This window comes from Trachypithecus francoisi, unplaced genomic scaffold (assembly GCF_009764315.1).
Source record: "Trachypithecus francoisi isolate TF-2019V2 unplaced genomic scaffold, Tfra_2.0 Lachesis_group5, whole genome shotgun sequence".
In the NCBI taxonomy this organism is placed as follows: domain Eukaryota; kingdom Metazoa; phylum Chordata; class Mammalia; order Primates; family Cercopithecidae; genus Trachypithecus; species Trachypithecus francoisi.
The window spans coordinates 13271818-13295706 of NW_022681470.1; the positions used below are offsets into that span (position 1 = coordinate 13271818).

The 23889-nt window shown below is 38.9% G+C and overlaps 1 protein-coding gene across 5 annotated transcripts in view; it reads left to right on the top strand.

Moving 5' to 3' along the window:
- Positions 1 to 23889, top strand: part of ARID4B (AT-rich interaction domain 4B) — a 163739-nt gene that overhangs the window by 50068 nt on the left and 89782 nt on the right. For all 5 annotated transcript variants that reach the window (XR_004434429.1, XM_033200311.1, XM_033200313.1 and 2 more), the window contains 3 exons: positions 16449 to 16559; positions 20247 to 20312; positions 22045 to 22135. Coding sequence is in view for 4 of the 5 variants with exons in the window: in XM_033200311.1 (XP_033056202.1) it covers positions 16449 to 16559; positions 20247 to 20312; positions 22045 to 22135 (268 nt within the window). In the remaining variant the exon portion in view is untranslated. The remainder of the gene's footprint in view (positions 1 to 16448; positions 16560 to 20246; positions 20313 to 22044; positions 22136 to 23889) is intronic.

The window sequence follows — 23889 nt, forward strand, 5'->3', positions numbered from 1 at the left end:
GACCGTAGTCGTGTGCCACTGCGCCCAGGTAATTTTTTTATTGTTTGTATAGGCACGTCTTCCTATGTTGCTCAGGCTTTTTCTTGGCAAAAGCATATTGCCAGAACATATCTCTCTTTTTTTTTTTTTTTGAGACGGTGTTTTGCTCTATCACCCAGACTTGATTGCAGTGGCACAATCTCGGCTCACTACAATCTCCACCTCCCAGGTTCAAACGATTCTCCTGCCTCAGCCTCCCGAGTAGCTGGGATTACAGGCACCTGCCACCACTCCCGGCGAATTTTTTGTATTTTTAGTAGAGATGAGGGTTCACCATGTTGGCCAGGCTGGTCTCAAACTCCTGACTTCAGGTGATCCCTCTTGCCTCAGCCTCCCAAAGTGCTGGGATTATAGGCGAGAGCCACCGCACCTGGCCAGCATATCTCTTTGTTAAGAGAAATAACTTGTAATTTTTTTCTTTCCTTTTTTAAAGAGACAGGATCTTGCTGTGTCTCCCAGACTGGAGTGCAGTGGTGTGATCATAGCTCAATGCAGCCTTGAACTTCTGGGCTCAAGCAATCCTCCTGCCTCAGCCTCTCCCAAGTAGCTAGGACTACAGGTGTGCACCACCATGACAATTAGTATTCTTGCTTTATTTTTTCTTTTTATTTGGTAAGAAGTTTATAACTTTGAAAAATATGAGTAGAATTGTAAGGGTCTATGGAAGATGTAAACTATTGTTTTTTAATAAGTGTAAATGTATTTTTAATAAGATTGGAGGGCCAGACCCATCTGGTAAGGGCTTAAAAGCTGATTTTTAAAAATAGATAGCCAGAGGTTATATCTTACTAACGTTTGCTAATGCTACTAATGCTACTAATTAGCGTTAGTTTGCTAATGCTACTAATGTTATTATAATGATCTGATGACCTTGAATAGCGTTTTTAAAAAACCTGTTGTTATTTTTTTTGCTTCGTATGTTCACGTTTCATTATTTCTTACTGGTCAAGGTTTTTTTCTTGAAAGTCTCTCTCTGTCACCTAGGCTGGAGTGCAATGGTGTGATCACAGCTTACTGCAGCCTCCACTCCCCAAGCTCAAGTGATCCATCTGCCTCAGCCTCCTCACTAGCTAGGAGCCACAGGTGTGTGCTACCACGCCTGGCTGAGTTTTTGATACTTTGTAGAGATGAGGTTTTGTCATGTTGTCCCGGCTGGTCTTGAACTCCTGGGCTCAAGCAATCCTCCCACCTTGGCCTCCCAGCGTGTTGGGATTACAGGCATGAGCCACTGTGCCCAGCCCAGGATTTTTGTATATTTTGACAGTTTAGCTTTTAAAAATTTAAACTGGAATTGGTTTAATACTTGTCTAGATGTGATCTAAGTTCTGAATATCCCAGGACATTGTGGGTGCTCAATTAATGTTTGTGGAATTGTAACTATATTTTATATTATTTCTATTTTGATAATAGGCATCTGATGGGTTTAATTAAAGCTATTTTCGTTATGGGTAATAGAACCCATTTCAGGTGATGAAAAGCAGAAAAGATAATCTATTATAAGGGTACAGAGCATCTCATGGTACCCAAAGAGGGGAAGTCCAGTTTGGCTTGAGGAGGCAGTTGGAAAGCTAGTAGGAACTAAGGCTAGCTATTCTCTCAGTCACTCAGAGAACCCACAGTTTCTTATGTGCACTTTTTTCCCCTCTGCATCTGTTTTATTTCTTACTTCCTTTCAGCAGACTGGTTTTCTCTACTTCTCCCTGTGCATGCCAGAAAATGGCTACCATAGGCTGCATCATATCCTTTCTCTACCAGCTAATTGGTTAACCTGGCTTTAACTTCCTAGAAGAGAAAAACGGATTGGCCCAGTTTGGATCAGGTGGCTACCAGTCTAATGAATTACTTGTTGGCAAAGCATATTGCCAGAACATATCTCTTTGTTAAGAGAAATAACTTGTAATTGATACTTGTCATGTTAGCGACTTAGTCTTTGTAAAGCTGTGTGGGCTTCTTTATTGTAAAAATTTGGTCATCTGTAAGATAGTTTGTCCTTATTTTACTTGTTAAAATATGATTTGTTGGGTCCCTCATGTATGCATAGTCATTGAACAGGTAGAGCAGTCTACACACACACACACACACAAATTAGGCCTGGTGTTGGATTTTCCTACTCTTACCATTGTGCCTGTTTTTAGTATGCATTTACTTTAGAACATGATTATCGTAATTCAAAGATAAGTCTGCAGCAGACTTAACATTTATATGTAAAGTGTTTTTAAGGCAGAAGGTATTATTTACTCTCTTTTTAGAAATGGAGAAACTGAGAATCAGGGAGTAAAAATCAGTCAACTAATAGGTTGCAGATCGCAGCCATAGCTGAGCTGAGATATTCTTTACACAAATTATGGCCTTATTCTTCTATATCCTTTTACCTCTATACGAGTATATATTAAACTGGACTTCTCCAAAATTCTCTTTGGTCTAGTTTGCAAGTTCTCTGCATAGAATAAAAAATTAAATTTTTAAAACTGATTATTTGTATCAAGTAATACACACAAATGACCAAATTCAAAAGGTATATACTTTATTATTGTTTTATCTTGAGTTTCTGCCATTTCATTTCATACAGAGAGCTAAAAAGATTTAATGTAAACATTTTCTGGGTCATTGTACACCTGGATAGCAAAGAACTATTAGGTTGGTGCAGAAGTAATTGTGGTTTTGCAATTACTTTTATTTTTATTTATTTATTTATTTTTTGAGATGGAGTCTCACTGTGTCACCCAGGCTAGAGTGCAGTGGTGTAATTTCAGCTCACTGCAACCTCCACCTCCCCAGCTCAAGTGATTCTCCCTGCCTCAGCCTCCCACATAGCTGGGACTACAGGTGCCCACCACCACACCCAGCTAATTTTTTGTTGTTGTTGTATTTTACTAGACATGGGGTTTCACCACGTTGCCCAGAGTGGTCTTGAACTCCTGAGCTCAGGCAGTCCACCTGCCTTGGCTTCCAAAAGTGCTGGGATTACAGGTGTGAGCCTCTGCGCCTGGCCTGCAGTTACTTTTAATGGCAAAGATCGCAGTTTTGCACCAACCTAGTATACTTTCAGTTTCTGCAATTACTTTTTATGTTTTACAGCCAGAGTTCATAGTGAGTAGTATTACTTCACTTGTTGCAGGTTTAATTATAAAACAACAGAGATGGAGTTCACAGTAAGTGATATGTTCCTACCTCATGAGGCAATACTGATCTGTCCAGCAAAAGTTTTGTACTAATTTACATAGGGAAAAGTGGTGGGAGAATTGTTTCATTACACTGTGCTCAACATTAAAAGCATGTTAGTCCAAAGTAGTGTGTGCCATGTTTGTGTTTTGAGTGTGTAGTTGTACCAGAATATCATCCATCTATTGAATTAATGTTCTTACTTGAATTTCATTGATTTTGGTTTGTGGAATTTAGTTTGCAGATTTGGTTTTAAACAGTTTTGTAAGAGTAAATCTTAGCTACTATATGACTGTATTTTATCAGGTACAAGGTATACATTTTCTACATTTTAACATTTCTGAAATCAGGATGCATTTAGCAGTCAATTGATGGTATATCGTAGTTTAATTGGCAGATTTTTTTCTTAGTGGTTAAGTGTGGTTTACAATTAATGACTTAAATTAGAAGAAATATGGTAGCTTTATGTTAGCATGAATTTCAGTAACATAAAAATAAACCATCATCTCTGTAAGGGAGAGAGAATTTACTTTTTTTAAGTTTAAGGACAGCTATGTAGGCTGAGTGCGGTGGCTCATGCCTGTAATCCTAACACTTTGGGAGGCCAAGGTGGGTGGATCATCTGAGGTCAGGAGTTCGAGACTAGCCCGGCCAACATGGTGAAACCTTGTCTCTACTAAAAATACACACACACGAAATTGGCCAGGTGGGGTGGCGCACGCCTGTAGTCCCAGCTCCTTGTAAGGCTGAGGCAGGAGAATCACTTGAACCCGGGAAGCAGAGGTTGCAGTGAGCCAAGATTGCGCCACTGCACTCCAGCCTGTAAATATAACTGCCAGGAACTTGAGATTTCAGAAAACATTTCTCTAAAGTATCTGGAAAATCACCTGGCCTACCCAAACAAAATTGCCGTTTGTGGATATTTGCTACCAATGCCCCTGTCATTTCTCTCTGTAGTCCTGTACTCATAAGCTTAGCTGCTTAGCTGCTCATACCTTATTCTTGAACTGCTTCCGTCACTAATTTCTGCATGATCTGATTCTTAAGTACAAAATCTTCTTTAAAAAGAATGGTAATAATAACAAATTAACACAGACTTTTTTTTATATTGAGGGCTTATTATATATGATTTTATGTGTAACAGGTCACATTTATATTGTGTGTATTTAATATGTAATTTATATTTAATTATAATATGTAATAAATGTATAATATAAAAGTAAACCATGTTTATTTTCTTGCTATGATAAACTACACTTTACAAATGTGAAGCTATGCTCAGATAAGTTAAATACGTTTTCCCAAGGATGATGTAGCTAGTAAGTTATGAACCTAGAGTTTGATCTCAGATATTGATTCCATAGCTTGTGCTTTTTCACCTCAAAGATGCTTCTCAATATGAGGTAGTTTTGAAATACAAATAATCAAGTTAAGAGGAATCTCATTTAGCAGGGCTTAACTAATGTCTAATCTTTTTGTGTTAACAATTATCTCATGAATTTCTTCTATATGTAGGTGCTATTCTAGGACCAGGGCATTCAAAGGTGAATAAGACGCTATTTCTTTCTTTTTTTTTTTTTTTTTTTTTTGAGATGGAGTCTCGCTCTGTCGCCCAGGCTGGAGTGCAGTGGCCGGATCTCGGCTCACTGCAAGCTCCGCCTCCTGGGTTTACGCCATTCTCCCGCCTCAGCCTCCCGAGTAGCTGGGACTACAGGCGCCCGCCACCTCGCCCGGCTAGTTTTTTTGCATTTTTTAGTAGAGACAGGGTTTCACCGTGTTAGCCAGGATGGTCTCGATCTCCTGACCTCGTGATCCGCCTGTCTCGGCCTCCCAAAGTGCTGGGATTACAGGCTTGAGCCACCGCACCCGGCATAAGACACTATTTCTACTTTAAGTAGCTCAGTCTAGAGGACAGATAGGAATCATTAAGATATGGTATAAAATGGTCACTTTTACAAAATGTTGGTATATTAGGGAAAAGGAAAGTCAGTATATAGTGTTACAGCAATGAGTATTTAGCAGCATTTACCAAAGGGCTTACTACAGTAGTGTTCTGAATCTAGAATTTTGTGACTTAGTGTTTAATACATTTTGTGTGGGTCAGTTTCTTTTGGTCACCAGACAAGTAATTGATAGGTTTTCAAGTGATTAAAGATTGATGTTTCTTGTTGATGGCTTCTTTCAAAATCATATTCTTGAGAATATAAAACACGATTAAAAACTTGGTGGGGATTATTAATTAATTAATTAATTTATTTATTTTGAGACGGAGTCTCGCTCTGTTGCCCAGGCTGGAGTGCAGTGGTGTGATCTCGGCTCACTGCAATCTCTGCCTTGCGGGTTTAAGTGATTCTCAAGACTCAACCCCCGAGTAGCTGGCGTTACAGGTGCCTGCCACCACAGCTAGCTACTTAAAAAATTTTTATTTTTATTAGAGACAGGGTTTCACTGTGTTGGCCAGGCTGGTCTCAAACTGCTTACCTCACGTGATCTGCCCACCTTGGCCTCCCAAAGTGCTGGGATTACAGGTGTGAGTCATCATGCCCGGCCGGATTATTATTATTATGTATTTTATTTTATTTTTTGAGACTGAGTTTCACTTTTGTTGCCCAGGCTGGAGTGCAGTGGTGCAAACTCGGCTCACTGCAATCTCCGCCTGCCAAGTCCAAGTGATTCTCCCACCTCAGCCTCCCGAGTAGCTGCGATTACAGGTGCCTACCACCATGCCTGGCTAAGTTTTGTATTTTTAGTAGAGACTGGCTTTCACCATGTTGGCCAGGCTGGACTCAAATTCCTGACCTCAGGTGATCCGCCCATCTTGGCCTCCCGAAGTGTTGTGATTACAGGCATGAGCCATGGCATCCAACCTGTTATTTTTTTAGCTTGGTCCTCCAGGCTGGAGTGCGATGATGAAGTCACTGCAGCCACAACCTCCTGGACTCAAGCAGTTCTCCCACCTTAGCCTCCTTAGTAGCTGGGACCATAAATGTTCACCACCACATCTGGCTTATTTTTCAAAATTAGTTGTAGAGATGAAGTCTCACTGTGTTGCCCAGGCTCATCTCAAACTCCTGGGCTCAAGTGGTCCTCCTGCCTTGGTCTCCCAGAGTGCTGGGATTACAGGCCTGGCCCAGTAGGGATTTTAAGGATTTAAAAAAAAAATCAAATTCTTATAAATGTTCTCCAGATGCTGTCTTTAGTGACTTGTTATATTAAAAAATGTTGTACTTATTGCCTTCTAATCCATACCAGTAGTTGTTACCAACATGCCCAGATACATGAAGCCATAATAATGGCAGTTTCTATTTCTCTTTGTATTCTGAATTTTGAACTGCCTGAATCCTCCACTAGGCTCCTCTAATTTCCATATCATGAAAGTTTATGTTCTGAGAGTGCTGTTACTCCAAAGAAGATTCATTTGCATTTGAATATGGTTGTGATCTCACTAGCAAGATGACAACCTCTTCTCAAGGCAATGTAGATTGGCTGTGTTACATGAGAAAGCTCCTTTCCTTTTTTAATACTTAGAACAGTGCCTTAAATATAGTAGGCTTTTAATAATGTCTCTCCCGATTTCTCTCTCACCTGTTTGCTGAGGCAGAAAATTCTAGTTAGAATATTTCTTTGGAGTTACTTAAATTTCCAGGAACATGCAGATACTCTTCTGTTAATATTTGTGACTATGCGAATATCCTTCTTGCTACTAGATGTGCATCTAAAATTTGCTCATAAGTAACTTGTAGTTTTGTCTCCTAAAGTAACTTAAATTTTTAGAAGATACACAGTAGGACCATGTAAAAAACCAAAAATAAACTTTAAAAAATTATGAGAAGAATATTAAGAAATATAGATAGTATCCAAAGATTTTCGTGTTTTGGGAAGTGGTTGAGATTTTGTTTTGTTTTGTTTTGTTTTTTTGAGATGGAGTCTCTCTCTGTCGCCCAGGCTGAAGTGCAGTGGCGTGATCTCGACTCACTGCAAGCACTGCCTCCTGGGTTCACGCCATTCTCCTGCCTCAGCCTCCTGAGTGGCTGGGACTACAGGCACCTGCCACGACGCCCGACTAATATTTTTGTATGTTTAGGAGAGACAGGGTTTCCCTGTGTTAGCCAAGATGGTCTCGATCTCCTGACCTTGTGATCCGCCTGCCTCGGCCTCCCAAAATGCTGGGATTACAGGTGTGAGGCACTGCACCTGGCCGCGATTGAGTTTTAAAATATGCAGTAATTCTTACAATCCAGCAAAACAAACAAACAAAACAAAAACGAGTAATTCGGAAAGATGGGTAAAGAATATAAATAGATAATTAATAGAAAAGTATGCAAATGCCCAATAAATATATATTACTTTACAAAATAATTTACTTTCAAATAATTCCAAATGTGCTGTATAAATAGTTCATGTAATCTCCTTCACCAGACTGACCAGTTGTTAACATTTGATGTCGTTTGCTCTGTATCTAATTTGTGTTTTTCTCTCTGTGTATACACAGAGAGAGATACATACACAAATTTGTATATGTATATAGATATCTATATATATACACACACTCATATAATGTGTTGTATACATGTATGTATACCTACATATGTACTCATCATCTTCAAACTTTTTAAGAGCAAGCTTAAAACACAATGTTCTGTCACCCATTGTACTCCAGTGTGTAATTCCTAATAAATAGAACAGAATAACTTCAACTTTTTGGTCTGTCTACCTTTTTCTCATTTCCAGTTACTCTTGGCAGATATACCACAGAAAGGTTGCTCTTTAGATACTACAGTGCATAACGTCACACAGTTACACCACTAAAAATAATTCAGTAGTATTCAAAGATGATGCGAATATTCTGTTCATCAAACCACCTGTCCAGCTTAGCATCTTTTGATAGCTCTCTGAATCAGCTACCTTTATGATGGTTGCCAAACGTTGATTCTCTATCTGTTCTGTTACAGTTGTTAACAGTTTAGTATAAGGAAAAACTTTATCTTTTCTACGTTTTAAAACATTCATTAATTCATTCATTCTTGTCAATATGGATTCATGGATTTCATTTTTACTGAATGAATTGTAATTGTTTTTTTTTTTTTTTTTTTTTTTTTTTTTTTTTTTTTGAGACGGAGTCTCGCTCTGTCGCCCAAGCTGGAGTGCAGTGGCCGGATCTCAGCTCACTGCAAGCTCCGCCTCCCGGGTTCACGCCATTCTCCTGCCTCAGCCTCCCGAGTAGCTGGGACTACAGGCGCCCGCCACCTCGCCCAGCTAGTTTTTTGTACTTTTTAGTAGAGACAGGGTTTCACCATGTTAGTCAGGATGGTCTCGATCTCCTGACCTTGTGATCCGCCCACCTCGGCCTCCCAAAGTGCTGGGATTACAGGCTTGAGCCACCGCACCCGGCCATGAATTGTAATTTGTTACCAACTTTAAAAAGTGAGATATAATTAATTTACTGTGGAATACACAGATCTTAAGTTGATATATTCCTAAGGAGATAATAGAACAAATAATATTTATTTTAATGCTCAAACTTTCCCCCATTTGGCCAGTAAGAGGGAAACCCCTTCAAGATGCTTTCTGTGTCCCTTTGAAATGTCCGTCATTAGTCGCACCATTTCTTTACTTTCTGACACAAGATGTTTCAGATTCTTCTTGTACTTTTCTCTGTCCAACCTTGAAATCAATCATTTTTCTAAGGATCCTAATACCTTTTAATGGAGAGAGTTATTTAGAAATCAAGACGTGGGCCAAGGCGGGGATGGATCACGAGGTCAGGAGTTCGAGACCAGCCTGACCAACATGGCGAAATCCCGTCTCTACTAATTAGCTGGGCATGGTGGAGAGTGCCTGTAATACCAGCTACTTGGGAGGCTGAGGCAGGAGAATCGCTTGAACCTGGGAGGCAGAGGTTGCAGTGAGCCGAGATCACTCCCTTCCTTCCATTTTAACTTCTTTGGAGTGAAAAACATGGCCCCCACTATATTCAGTGTACTTACTTATTTGATTAGTCTGTTTATGTATTTGGTCCGGGTAATGGATCTTCCAGCCTTGCTGCTCATCTCCTCTCTCCCTATTCAGCTCTCACCCATGTCCTCAGCCACAGGACTGTACCTCCATGTGGTTCCCCCAGGCCTCCTCTTCACTGCCTTGTATATTCAGCTTCTGTCCTTGTGCCTCTTCAACGTTTACCCCTTCACAACAAATCCATGTCCTTAGTGCCACATGAAAAGGGAGAGAAGAAATGGCCCCAGAGAATATTTTGAACTTATGTTGCATGGTTTTCTTTTTATTTATTTATTTATTTATTTTTGAGACGGAGTCTTGCTTTGTCGCCCAGGCTGGAGTACAGTGGCGTGATCTTGGCTCACTGCAAGCTCCGCCTCCCGGGTTCACACCATTCTCCTACCTCAGCCTCCCGAGTAGCTGGGACTACAGGTGCCCACCACCATGCCTGGCTAACGTTTTGTATTTTTAATAGAGACGGGTTTCACCGTTTTAGCCAGGATGGTCTCGATCTCTTGACCTCGTGAGCCGCCCACCTCGCCTCCCAAAGTGCTGGGATTACAGGTGTGAGCCACCGCGCCCGGCCATGGTTTTCTTCATTTCCTCGATATATTCATTGTTTTTATATTCCCCCCAACCAAATGGTGCATTTTAAGCTTGCTTTTTAAATGGTACACCCTTTGGTATATAAATGTTTTGTTTTTTGACAGACTTGCTCTGTCAACCCGACTGGAGTGCCGTGTTGCAATCATGGCTCACTGCAGCCTCCACTTCCTGAGCTCTAGTGATCCTCCCACCTCAGCCTCCCTAGTGGTTGGGACCATACATGCATGCCACTGTAATTTTTGTATTTCTAGTAGAGATGGGGTTTCACCCTGTTACCCAGGCTGGTCTCGAACTCCTGAGCTCAAACAATCCACACACCTTGGGCTCCCAAAGTGCTGGGATTATAGGCGTGAGCCACTGCACCCAGCCTACTGATGGTTTTTATGATCAAATTTAATACTCTTGTTTTCTAATTCTTTTGGCTACATTGGCACTGTAACCAATTTGAATCCCTTACTTTTTAAGAGAAACTACCTCAATAAAATGTCATCTAGCATGTTTTGCTTTTTAAAAAACATCTCGAATAATTGAGTATTTCCTAGTCAGTGTCAGTGTTAGCCAGCCATTCGAAGATTTGATTTAACTATTGTCTTTCTAAAACTTAATTTATGTGTTTTATGTGCTGCAGCCCAGAGACACATTAGAGATTACTATTGATTCATTTGTGCACTTCTCTGCTTCCTTGGCATTTTGGCATCTTGAAGGATTATTATCCACTAATAGCTAATTTTAAAATGGGTTATGCTTTTTAGTGTTTCCATGGAATTCAGTGGTTTTTAGGTGCCAGTTAGGACATTTCGTAGACTGGCTAGGAAAATAATTATTTAAGCAATGCTGGAAAACTGTGAGGTAGCTGTTGCCTTGACAACCAGAAAACTGTTCTGTTTGTTCAAGAAAGGAATGGTAATTTAGTAGTTTAATTTCCTTTTTGGCATGGAGGTGCTACATAAAAACATCTTATTTTAGCCTCTGAGATGATCCATACTATTGATCAGAATTAGAGAAACAGAGCAAAAAGAAAAGGCAAGAGTTGTTTTTTTTCTGGCTACGTATAGATAGACATGCATACTTACCAGGGTTGGTCTTGGTCAAAAGAATCTTAGTTAACCTGCTGACATAATCCTTTGTATGTCTCTAAATTGAACCAAAGTAAATTAGCCTCAAAATACTGGTGCAGTCTTGGTACACTAAGGGGTCGTGATACACTTTGTTATGGAGCATCCCCACAAAGATTTAAGATTCATTCTCTTGCCCCTAGAATTCAACATGATTGCTTCATGTCTGGATTGAATGAGGGAGAAAATATTTTAGAGGAACTCCTCTTCCCGCACATGTATACACAATTACATTGGCATCTGCTCTATTTATATGGGAATTTTTTTATGATTTAACCCATTTGTATATAGACCTAAACTTTTTTTTTTTTTTTAAACAATTGCCTCCCAGGTTGTAAAGTAAAAATAATTGCCTTTATTTGGCAATGTGTGCTGGGCCCTCTTCTAAGCATTTTATGTGTACCATCTTACTCCTCATCCTTGTGACAGAACTGTTATTGTATGCTGAGGCCTTAAGCTAAGTGGCTTAGCCCAAGGTCACCTCACTACTAAGGGATAGATTTGAACCTAGGCATCTAGTTTAGGAACGTATACCCTTTTTTTCTTTTCTTTTTTTTTTTTAGACAAAGTCTCAATGTCGCACAGGCTGGAGTGCAGTGGTGTGATCTCTGCTCACTGCAACCTCAGCCTCTCGGGCTCAAGTGGTCCTCCCACTGTAGCCTCCCTCATAGCCAGGACTACCAGCAGGTGCCACCATGCTTGGCTAATTTTTGTATTTTTAGTAAAAACAGGGTTTTGCCATGTTGCTCAGTCTGGTTTTGAACTCCTGGGCTCAAGCAGTCCTCCCTCTTAGGCCTCCCAAAGTGCTGGGGTTACAGGCATGAGCCACTGTGCTTGGCTTGGGAACCTGTACTCTTAATTACTGTATTATACTGACTTTTTTTTTTTTTTTTTGAGACGGAGTCTCACCCTGTCGCCCGGGCTGGAGTGCAGTGGCACAATCTTTGCTTACTGTAATCTCCACCTCCCAGGTTCAAGTGATTCTCCTGCTTCAGCCTTCCCAGTAGCTGGGATTACGGGTGCCCACCACCACACTCAGCTAATGTTTTGTATTTTTAGTAGAGATGGAGTTTCACCATGTTGGTCAGGCTGGTCTCGAATGCCTGACCTCGTGATCCACCTGCCTCAGCCTCCCAAAGTGCTGGGATTATAGGCATGAGCCACCGTGCCCAGCCTAAAATGTTTTTTATTTTTATTATTTATTTATTTATTTATGAGATGAAATTTCCCTCTTGTCACCCAGGCTAGAGTGCAATGGCACCATCTCGGCTCACTGCAACCTCCGCCTCCTGAGATCAAGCAATTCTCCTGCTTCAGCCTCCCGTGTAGCTGGGATTACAGGCACCCGCCACCACACCTGGCTAAATTTTTATATTTTAAGTAGAGATGGGGTTTCACCATGTTGGCCAGGCTGGTCTCGAACTCCTGACTTTCAGGTAATCCAACCGCCTTGGCCCCCCAAAGTGCTGGGATTACAGGCATGAGCCACCTTGCCCAGCCAAAATGTGGTTTTGCCCCTTGAATATTAAGAAATAAGGAAGGGAACCAAATCTGAATTTCTATGATAAAATGACTTGTTTGTCCACATGAAGTGTTTCATAATATTATAACTTCCTTGCTGACTACCTCAGACATCACAATGGAGTGCTTTCTAATATTGACTCTGTTTTTTTGATGTGGCAGCTGAAGCTTAGAGAGGTTCAGTAGCCTACAAAAACTCATCTAGTTGGTGTAAGGAGTAGAGCTTGGATTAAGACCTTGCCTCTCTGCTTTGAAAGCCTGTGCTATTAATCAGTCTGCTCCATTACCTCATGTTAAACTAATGATAGAGTGATACCTTATGCCCACCTAAAATTACATGCTCAAATCTGACCACCTCAGTTACGGATTTGATTTGGGTTTCTGTGTAAAGTCTCGTTCGTATTTTGGTTGATATTTAAAAATAGTTCGATAGTTTGATTCTAGATGATTATATATGTCTCAAAGCTTCCCATTCTGTCCACCTTTGTAATGTCAATGCTTTGATATAGGCTTGCTAAACAGTTATGTATAAGATTCAAATTATTGTGCTAAATGAGAATTTAGGAACAGAAAAGTAACTTACCTGAGATGATGTATAATAAATAGAGATGGCAGCAGTAAGATCAGACCACAGATCATGGCCTTTTCTGTACTCTTTATAACAAATTAACACCGTTCTCATAATGTGTTCCAGTTTTAGCAGCTTTTATCAGACTTTGGTTTCCTTCCGCAAGTCTGTCTTTTTTTTTCCACAAGTCTGTCTTTCTTTCTTTTTTTTTTTTTTGAGACGGCGTCTCGCTCTGTCACCCAGGCTGGAGTGCAGTGGCACGATCTCAGTTCACTGCAAGCTCTGCCTCCCAGGTTCACGCCATTCTCCTGCCTTAGCCTACTGAGTAGCTGACTACAGGTGTCCGCCACCATGCCCGGCTAATTTTTTTTTTTTTTTTTTTTAATAGAGATGGGGTTTCACCGTGTTAGCCAGGATGGTCTCGATCTCCTGACCTCGTGATTCGCCCGCTCCGGCCTCCCAAAGTGGTGGGATTACAGGCGTGAGCCCTGCGCCCAGCCCTCCCTCTGCAAGTCTTTCTAAAGGCATTTTCTTTATATACCTTGTAATTCCTTTTCATGTGTTCTAGCATGAAGGAAAGAAAATATGACCCTTCAAAAGGATAATTTGCCCTACAATAATTTGAAGTAATTAACACCCTTCTCCTGTCAACATGGATTTTTATATTGTTGAAGATGTGCAGTGGGCTTAATTTGCGGGGCAGAAATCCCCTTTCTCAAATTCAGCTTTAATAAATTTGCCCAATAAGCAAATCTACAGTTTGCTGTAGTTGAAATGTTGCTAGTGTCTGTGAATGTTAATGAAAAGAATATGCAAATGGGTTTCTGAATACTAATAGTCTGAAGATGTTACTGTTCTATACCCTGTTTTTGTTCAGAATTATCTATTAAAAATTTTAAAGTATCAATTCCTAAATATTTATATGTTCCTCAGTAGGTACAAATGTGCAACTTTTAGTTGATTTATTGTTCTCTTCTGTGTTTCATAATTTCAGTTTCCTCATCAATTTTATTTTTAACTATACTGTTTGTCTCTCAAAATAAAATTTTACTGACTAGTGTGGCAGAATACGTTAATAGAGGAGGTTGCAAATTGTGGAAAGTTATGAGCCTGTGGTCATGAAGACTGCCCCATCGTTTGGGTTTTTATAGCAGTAATACCCAGTACCAATTGAACCGCAGAGTGAATTGAAATTTCCTTAAATTTTTTTTCTCTCTTTAAAACATTTTAAATAATATTTAATTGACAAGTAAAGCTTGAACATATTCAGTATGTGCAACATGATGAATTGGTACATGTTTTATGATTACCACAGTTACATTAACAAACACATCCATTATCACTTGGGCTGTACATAATCTTCCCATCCTTATAATAAAAGTTTTTTTTAAAAAACATAATTGAGATAGGATCTTGCTATGTTGCTTGGGCTGATCTCGAACTCCTGGGCCCAAGCAGTCCTCCTGCTTCGGCCTCTCAGATTGCTGGGATTACAGGTGTGAGCCCCAATGCGTGGCCATTTTTACGATTTTGGAGCAAAGTGCTGTGAGTCTCTTTTCATATTCTTGCTAAAATAAAGCCACTAGTATGCCTGGAATGTAACCATAATTTTGGCCAGGGAAAATGATACTTTAAGAGACCTAAGACAGGTAGGTGAAGTAGAAATGCATTTATTCAGTAGGTACAACAGCAATGTAAAGTTATTAAGTCGTAGTTAACAATATGAAACAATTAAAAAGTATTAGTACAGAAATGATTATCTTTCTGTGAGGGTATATTCCTATTATAATATAAATGAACTGATGAATAGGCATTTTCCTAAGTTGATTTTAAAAATTGCATAACTGGCATGTTTTGAGTTTCCTTTTTATGAAATACATGGGCTGTGAGCCAGGCGGCCGCTGTGGAGGCCTGATGCAATTGTGGGCGCTTCTGTTACAGTGCTAGACTATCGTTCCCTTTCTTTGGGAGAGAGATGACTCTGTATGATAGCCACAACCTTTACGGGAGCATTTACTTTAAAATCAAAATGAACTTGATTCTTTAATTATTACTCATAACAGCATTTCTCACTTTATATTCTATGGAATTTCTGTAGGATGTTAATAGATGTCAAGAGAAAAGAAAGAGTTCTTTGGACAAGTAGATTGGGAAATGTTAAAATGTAATCATTTTCTCTATTAGAGGGTTTCTCAGATCTTTTATGTTTACATTTATGAATCTCCAAAGTTGAGGCAGAGAAGTAATTCATTCAATATACTGAATTTCCCCCAACTTCTGCCTCCTTTCCTTTTGGTGGAACGTCCTGGGATGTTAGTACTTCTTATAAAGCACTTTGGAAAAAGCTACTTACATGATTTTCCTTTGGCTGTGGAATTAATATAAGCAGAAGAGCTCCTTAGCAATACAGATGTAGAAATGTACCTGATTGTAAAATGTGAGAGCAGCTATTGAAAACTAAATCACAACTGAAGAAACATAAATATTAAGGTAGAAGACTAAATATCCAGCGAACCCCTCCTATTAAAGCATTTGAGATATTTTGGTTTCAAAGTTTTGAGACTTTCCAGATTGAATCTCTTTGTATAGTTTTCACTAGTAGTTTAAATACACTTGTTTTTCTCCCTTTATGCTATACTACATTATTTTTTGTTTGCTTTTTGGAGATAGGGTCTCACTCTGTGGCCTAGGCTAGAGTTCGGTGGCACGATCATAGTTCACTCCAGTGTCGACCTCTTGGGCTCAAGCAGTCCTCCCACTTCAGTCTCCCAAGTAGCTAGGAGTACAGGCGCATGGCGCCACAGCCAGCTAATTTTTATTTTTTTATTTTGTAGATACAAGTTCTCCCTATGTTGCTTGGGGTGGTCTCAAACTCCTAGACTCAAGTGACCCTCCAGCCTTGGCCTTCCAAAGTTCTGGGATCATAGGCGGGAGCCACCATACCAGGCACTACACTATACTACCGTAGACTTTTCTAGATAGAGATATAACAGAGGTATTCTGAATTTGGGTGACTGCTAAGATAGAGCCTAAATATTAGAAGGGTTTGTCGTCCCCACCCCCCGCTCTGAATTTGAGTTTTAAATATCTGCCTTTTGGCCAATGGACCCTTTTCTTTAAGTCGTCATAGAATAAATAAATATTTGAATGAATTCAGTGATTGGAGGGGTATACTTGTGAGTGAGCTAATTTATATCATGGACTATATGTATTTAATGGAAATAAGATACCTTTATATTTTATATGATGTACATTTAAATAGTCTTTATGATAAACATTTTACTTGTTTTTTAATTTATAGTATTTTATAGATTGGTCTTGTTAACATACATTTCACATTTATAACTGTTATAGCTTAACAAGATTAGGCTCACTATTCTGAGGTCTGATTGTGAGAAAGAATTAGAGAGTTTAAATCTAATTATATTTTTTTGCATTTTTAGGCCCTTGATGAGCCTCCCTATTTGACAGTGGGCACTGATGTGAGTGCTAAATACAGAGGAGCCTTTTGTGAAGCCAAGATCAAGACAGCAAAAAGACTTGTCAAAGTCAAGGTACAGTATTTATAGATTTTATAAATTATATGTTCAGCATTTGATATTTAAACTTTTACTTGGTGAGTGTATTTAAGAATTGTTTTTCTGCAAAATAAGTTTCTAGGAGTGAAGGTTGTAAAAGTACCTCAAAACAAAGCATTTTTTTTGTTATTTTAAAAGTATTATAATTGGAATGAAATTAGATTATCACAGTTGGTATTTTGAATGCCATTTCACTATAGACATCTTATTGTTTGTATAGTGTTTTAGAGCTGGAAAAGAACTTAGAAGTCATCTAGTTTAATTGTTTCATTTTATTACAAGAAAAATGAGGCTCAGAGAGGGTTAGTGATTTCTCCAAGGCCATTATGCCAAATTCATGGCAGAATTGGAACTACCATAGTTCATCAGTTTTAAGGCATTCCCCCCGCTCTATTTCAGCCATAAAATTGGAATGTGACTTGTAATTGATCGTGCCCTAGATAACAGTGAAATAAGGTACATCTAGTTGTTGACTCCTTATGCTCTGCCTTTTTTGAAACATCTTTCTAAAGTACTTGAGTTTTGTCTTAATGTAGAAAAAGGAATGTAATTGCTTCCATTTTAATAAATTATCAGCCTTGAAAAATGCCAGACAGGTGAACTTGTATATAGACATTTATTCATTTGTCAATAGTTTATTGAGTGACAAACCTTTTGCAGGGAACTTTTAGGTGGGAAGGAGGATGGGGATATTAGGATGAAACTGACCTGATCTGTCCTCAAGGAATTTATAATCTAGATTAGCAGATACTTTTTAAACCATTGGTTTTTATTTCACCAATTACATAGGCTGAAGAGGTGTTGTACTTCTAGGTAGGGTATCAGTCTCTTCTGGAGCTTTTACTGTGCCTAAATTAACTATAAACCAGTAGAGGGCTAGTCTTGGCCCCACCCTACCTTCAGTTTCCACATGCTTGGTGGTTGGTGCTTTTATACTATGCATTTCCTGTTCTGGCTTCACACACTGGTATTCCCCGAGCACTGTTTTTTGCCGGTACTATCCTGCAGATGAAGAGAAAGCCTTTTACCAATTTTTGTACTTTTTCAGGACCACTGGTAGCACATGTATCACCTTTGTGTGAAGTAGACAAAAGCCCTCCCTCCTGGTGGAAAGCCTCCTTAGCAGCGCTTGGCTTGCAGATAGCAAGTTTGTGCCAGCTGAAAAAGATACTCTTTTTGGGCAGGAGCTGTGTCACTCCAGGACCCATGCTTTGGCCCACAAAGAAAAGGCTGAGTTTAAGCCCCAACTTGCATCCTTAGCTGCACATTTCCTGTCTAATGAATGAACTAGGAAAATGACATGTATCAGTCCTGCCGTTTCTTGCTGTAAAGGAAAGAAACAAAACTTACTGGATTCTACTGCCTCTGTTGATAGCACAGAGTACCTTGTGCCTTATAAGTAATGAATATCTAAAGCTTATTTTTAATTTTTTTGGCTGCCCTAAAAATTTGTTTCTGTAGAGGCGATGTCCATTAAAACACATACACAAGGAAAAAGAAATTGTTTTTAATTCAGTGATTTTGTCAGTAGATATTGGGATACATTTCTTAACATGTTTAATTTGTTTATGCTTCAAAGTTTATATATATATATATATATATATTTTTTTTTTTTTTTTTTTTTTGAGACGGAGTCTTGCTCTGTCGCCCGGCTGGAGTGCAGTGGCCGGATCTCAGCTCACTGCAAGCTCCACCTCCCGGGTTCCCGCCATTCTCCTGCCTCAGCCTCCCGAGTAGCTGGGACTACAGGCGCCCGCCACCTCGCCCGGCTAGCTTTTTGTATTTTTCAGTAGAGAAGGAGTTTCACCATGTTAGCCAGGATGGTCTCAAACTCCTGACCTCGTGATCCCCCGTCTCGGCCTCCCAAAGTGCTGGGATTACAGGCTTGAGCCACCGCGCCCGGCCAAAGTTAATATATTTTTAACAAATTTGTTGATATGTTTTTACTACCTGTTTTCATTTATTGAACATTTACTATGTGCTAAGCTCTAGCTAAAGGTGAAACTCTAGTGTTAAGACCTAGTCCCTATCTGTAAGTAGCTTATAGTTTAAGTGAAGGGCACAGATACCTAAACACGTGATTTAAATAAAGTGTGATAATGCTTTTGTATGACACAGAAATGCCTGGGATGCTGTGCGTATAAGGCATCTCCTTTCATAGCTGGTTTGTGAGTGAGCCTGCCTGTTACCTAAAATAATTATCACATAAACCTGATAAAGACCCTGTTAATGATTCAATCCCTATAAAAAACTCTTAACCTTATAGGGAAAACAACTGTTTTCTATACTGAGTAGTGGAAGCTATCTTGTTTTTCGCCAACTAATTAAATATTTAAATTTGGACTCATTATTTTAACTTAATCTTTTCACATCTGGCTTCCCATTCTCTGATTTCTGTAATGATGTAGAGTACAGTAAAGTTCTGGAACTAGACTTTAAATATAGCTCCACCATGTCTGGTTTGGTGATCTTGGACCAGGTACTTACACTTTCTGTTTTTTTTTTTTTTTTGTTGTTGTTGTTTGTTTTGTTTTTGAGATGGAGTCTCGCTCTGTCCCCCAGGCTGGAGTGCAGTGACGCAATCTAGGCTCACTGCAACCTCCACCTTCCTGGTTCAAGCGATTCTCCTGCGTCAGCCTCCAGAGTAGCTGAGATTAACAGGCGTGTGCCCCCTTCCTCCTGGCTAAGTTTTGTATTTTTAGTAGATACGGGGATTCACCATATTAGCCAGGCTGGTCCCATCTCCTGATCTCAGGTGATCCACCTGCCTCGGCCTCCCAAAGTGCTGGGATTACAGGGATGAGCCACCACACCTGGCCGTTTCTCAGTTTTCTTATCAACAAAATGGGAACAATCATACCTACCTAATAGGGTTGTCGTGGAGATTAAATGTTTGGTACTAGAGACTGATGCTCAGATCTCAGTAAGTGTTTGCTGCTACTGTTTATTATTAAGGTAGGCCTTCACAAAATGATATAATACGTAATAGCCTAAAATCCCCACATCTTTCTTTCTCATTTCTTAGGGAAAGCAATTTTACAACTAAATTAATAACTGATAGTATTGAAATAAAGAATGATATGTGGGAGCGGGCGTGGTGGCTCACACCTGTAATCCCAGCACTCTGGTAGGTCGAGGCAGGCGGATCACTTGAGTTTAGGAGTTTGAGACCAGCCTGGCCAACGTGGTGATACCCTGTCTCTATTAAGAATACAAAAATTAGTCGGCCTGGTGGTAGGTGCCTGTAATCCTAGCTACTTGAAAGGTTGAGGCAGGAGAATCACTTGAACCCTGAGGTGGAGGTTGCAGTGAGCCAAGATTGTGCTATGGCATTCCAACCTGAGCGACAGAGTGAGATTGTGTATCAAAAAAAGAAAAAAGTTGGGGAAAAAAAAAAAAAAAAACGGAAAGGAATGACATGTGGAACATCTAAAAATTTAGATGTGCTATCATTGATTACTTTTATTTTTGAAAACTGAGCTATGATCTGGACAGTTTGTAAATAATTTTTTGTTTTAGTTAATCTACTTAGGAATTGGGATGTTGTATAAACTAGGCAGCTATTATTTTATGTTTCTTTTAATACAAATGAATAATGGGTGCATTGATGAGCTTGTGTTGCTTGGTTTATTTTTGGTGGCTAATTAAACTTATAATCTCTAGGTGACATTTAGACATGATTCTTCAACAGTGGAAGTTCAGGATGACCACATAAAGGGCCCACTAAAGGTAATTCATGTGTTCATTGTTAATTCTAATGATTGTTTGGGAAAAAATAATTATACTTGGTAATTTTCTTTGAATTCATTGGCCATTTAGTTATTGATTTGATAAACTCAATATGTAATTTTATCTAAAAAGACTAATAGAAAAAATAGACTTAATCTCAGCGACTAAGGAGGCTGAGGCGGGAGGATAGCTTGAGGCCAGGGGTTCAAGGTTGCAATAAGTTATGATTGTTCACACTGTACTTGGGGACAGCATGAGATGCTGCCTCTTACAAAAAAGATGTAATATTAAATAATACTTGATATGGTAGTAAAACCAAACAGTTTATTCGGAAATAAAATGAGCATCAAAGAAGCATTGACTACATTTATTTAATTAATCCGCCATATTTCCTTTACTAAAAGGATGGATTTTCCAAAATTAATAGATGATGAACTAGGGATTAGTGATGTCAGTTCGACGATGATCTGAAAAGTGAGAAAGTTAGAAAACCAAAAATCAGAGTTCTTACTTCTTTGGAGCCACTACTGGCAAATGAAATCTTTTAAGGGTCATCAGCCTTCATACTAACAGCTGGAGAGTTTTATTTCTTTGCATTCATTTTTCCTCATTGGCAAGTGAAATAAATGCTGTTTTACTTTTTGCCAGTGAGCAAGCTAAAAGAGAATGTGTGGGTAAACCACTGTGTGCTCTTTGGCTGGTTTAGGGCCAAAAGGAAACCCCAGAGCAATTTTTAAATTTAAACCTCCTTCCTGAGGTTCCTTGAAAGAAGTGTGGAAATACGGGGTAAGGACAGTCAGTTTCACAGATGGTGGTACTCACAGTGTAATCTACTGACCCTGGGGGTTCCCAGGACTCTTTTAGGGGGTTGTAAAGGTAAAACTTTATAATAGTACTTAGGAATTATTTACCTTTGTTACTACGTTAACATTTTCACTGATGGCACAGAAATATTGGTGGGTAAAACTGCTGCTCCCCCCCCCCCCCCTTTTTTTTGAGGCCGAGTCTCACTCTGTCACCTAGGCTGGAGTGCAGTGGCATGATCTCGGCTCGCTGCAACCTCCACCTCCCAGGTTCAAGCAGTTCTCCTGACTCAGCCACCTGGGTAGTTGGAATTACAGGCACCTGCCACCACGCCTGCCTAATTTTTGTATTTTTGGTAAAGACGGGGTTTCACCATGTTGGCCAGGCTGGTCTTTAACTCCTGACCTCAAGTGATCCACCCACCTCAGCCCCCCAAAGTGCTGGAATTACAGGCGTGAGCCACTGCGCTCACGCCAACTGCTGGCACTTTTTTTTTTTTTTTTTTTTTTGTTGAGACGGAGTCTCGCTCTGTCGCCCAGGCTGGAGTGCAGTGCCCGATCTCAGCTCACTGCAAGCTCCGCCTCCCGGGTTTACGCCATTCTCTCGCCTCAGCCTCCCGAGTAGCTGGGACTACAGGCGCCCGCCATCTCGCCCGGCTAATTTTTTGTATTTTTTTTGGTAGAGACGGGGTTTCACCGTGTTAGCCAGGATGGTCTCGATCTCCTGACCTGGTGATCCGCCCCTCTCGGCCTCCCAAAGTGCTGGGATTACAGGCTTGAGCCACCGCGCCCGGCCTGCTGGCACTTTTAAATGAAGTCAGTAATCATTTTATTCTTCACCATCATGCACTCAATTGAAAGAAAAACCCAGGTTTTGGTTTGTTCATTTACCTTTTAAAAGTTTTTCTAACATGTTAAAAATACTTTAGGTAGGAGCTATTGTGGAAGTGAAGAATCTTGATGGTGCGTATCAGGAAGCTGTTATCAATAAACTAACAGATGCGAGTTGGTACACTGTAGGTAAGAAAATAAATTTTCTTTTAAAAATGTATTTTTAGTTACATAAAGAAAACTTCATATGAATAAAATGGAATTTCCTGGATTCACTTCTTAATACCCTAGATATTATTACTGTTACTGGATTTTATCTTTCCACATCTTTTAAAAATTTATTTTCAAAGTATATGTATTTGTATATAACAAAAATTGAAATTATTTAATGTATATATTATGCAGTTGGAATTCTAGCTTTTTTTTACTTCAAAGTGTATATCTTAGAGAAATTTCTTTTTTTCCCCATCTTACCTATTTTTAAGTTTATAGTTCAGTAATGTTAAGGATATTCATGTTGTTTTATAACAGAAATTTCTTTTAACTGTGTATATAGAGAGGGCTCACAGCAGGAAACAAAGTAGTAGTGTATTTTATAATAGTTGATATGCTAGTTTATTTTTTCTTACTTATGAGGTTGCCAGTTTTCTTACTATTAAAATAAATGCTGGATTGAATTTTTTTATACCTAATTAGGTACTTAATTAGGATACCTATTGTATCCTAATACTTCTTTGGTGTACATACTAAGATATAGAGGTTTCAGAAAAATATACTCTAAAAACTTCATTAGTTAATGAAAACCGCCTTCCTAAAAGATACTGTCTGCTTTCTCAGTCCTTGTCAGATTTTATGTCATTTAAAAAATTTTTTGCTAATTTGGACATAAAGTAATATCTCAATCTTGTTTCAATATGCTCTTCCCATGATTACTAGTGAGATTGAACATCTTTTCATATGTTTATTGAAAGGAACATAATTTCATTTGTGTTTTCTCTGTTTTGGGTTGCTGGCTCTTTTATTCTTTCCCTTTTTCTCTTGAGATGATTTATCTTTTTATTATTTTTAGGACATGTGTTCTTTATATATTTTGGATATTAACTGTTTACTACAGTTACACACATGTTTCTCCTGTTGCTTTATTCTTGTCTCTGCTTTTAATTTTCATGTAGTTAGTTTTTGTATGGTCACCTTTTATTTTGTAATTTTAGTTTTGAATCTTAAGAAAGCCTTTCATCAGTGTTATAAATCTATTTTCTAATGTATTCTTCTAATTTTTTTACTTTTATTTTATTTATTTTTATTCTTGTTCTACAAATAGATTTTTATTTCACCTAGAGTAGTATGTATTTTTTCCAGTGTTCTAAAATAATGATTAAAAACTATTTGTCCTAGATTGATAGCCATTTATTCCAGTATTATTTATTAAAGTTAACAATTCCTACCATTCAGTGACCTCAGAGATGACAGTAAACACCTAGTAATATGTTTAGTGATTTCAGAGTTTGATAGAACTTTCAGGTAGAATGGGTGAGTTTTGTTTTTACTTTTTTGGTGTGAGAATAAAACCTGGTGAAAATAGAGGGAAAATTATTTGATTTTGAGGCATAAGGAAATATTTGACTTTATGTAAGTGAGAAGACTGTGAGCAATTCTATGTAGTAAGTATAGATGGTGATTCGTTGTAATAGTCTACTAAATGTGACACTTGTGTATTTTAGTTACATCATTTAAAGATGTACTGAAAATTATTTATCCAGTCTCACATAATGTAAGTTGTTATGTAACATACAATAATCTAATTTTAGTTCAGCCAGTGAGGAAAGGGCATTGCCTTTCTTTTAACCATTAATCATTTTTCAGTAAATGTGAGATCCTGTTGAGCATCAGAAAAAGAAAAGAAGAGAATCTAATTTTAGTAAGATAGGCAGAAACTGTAATTT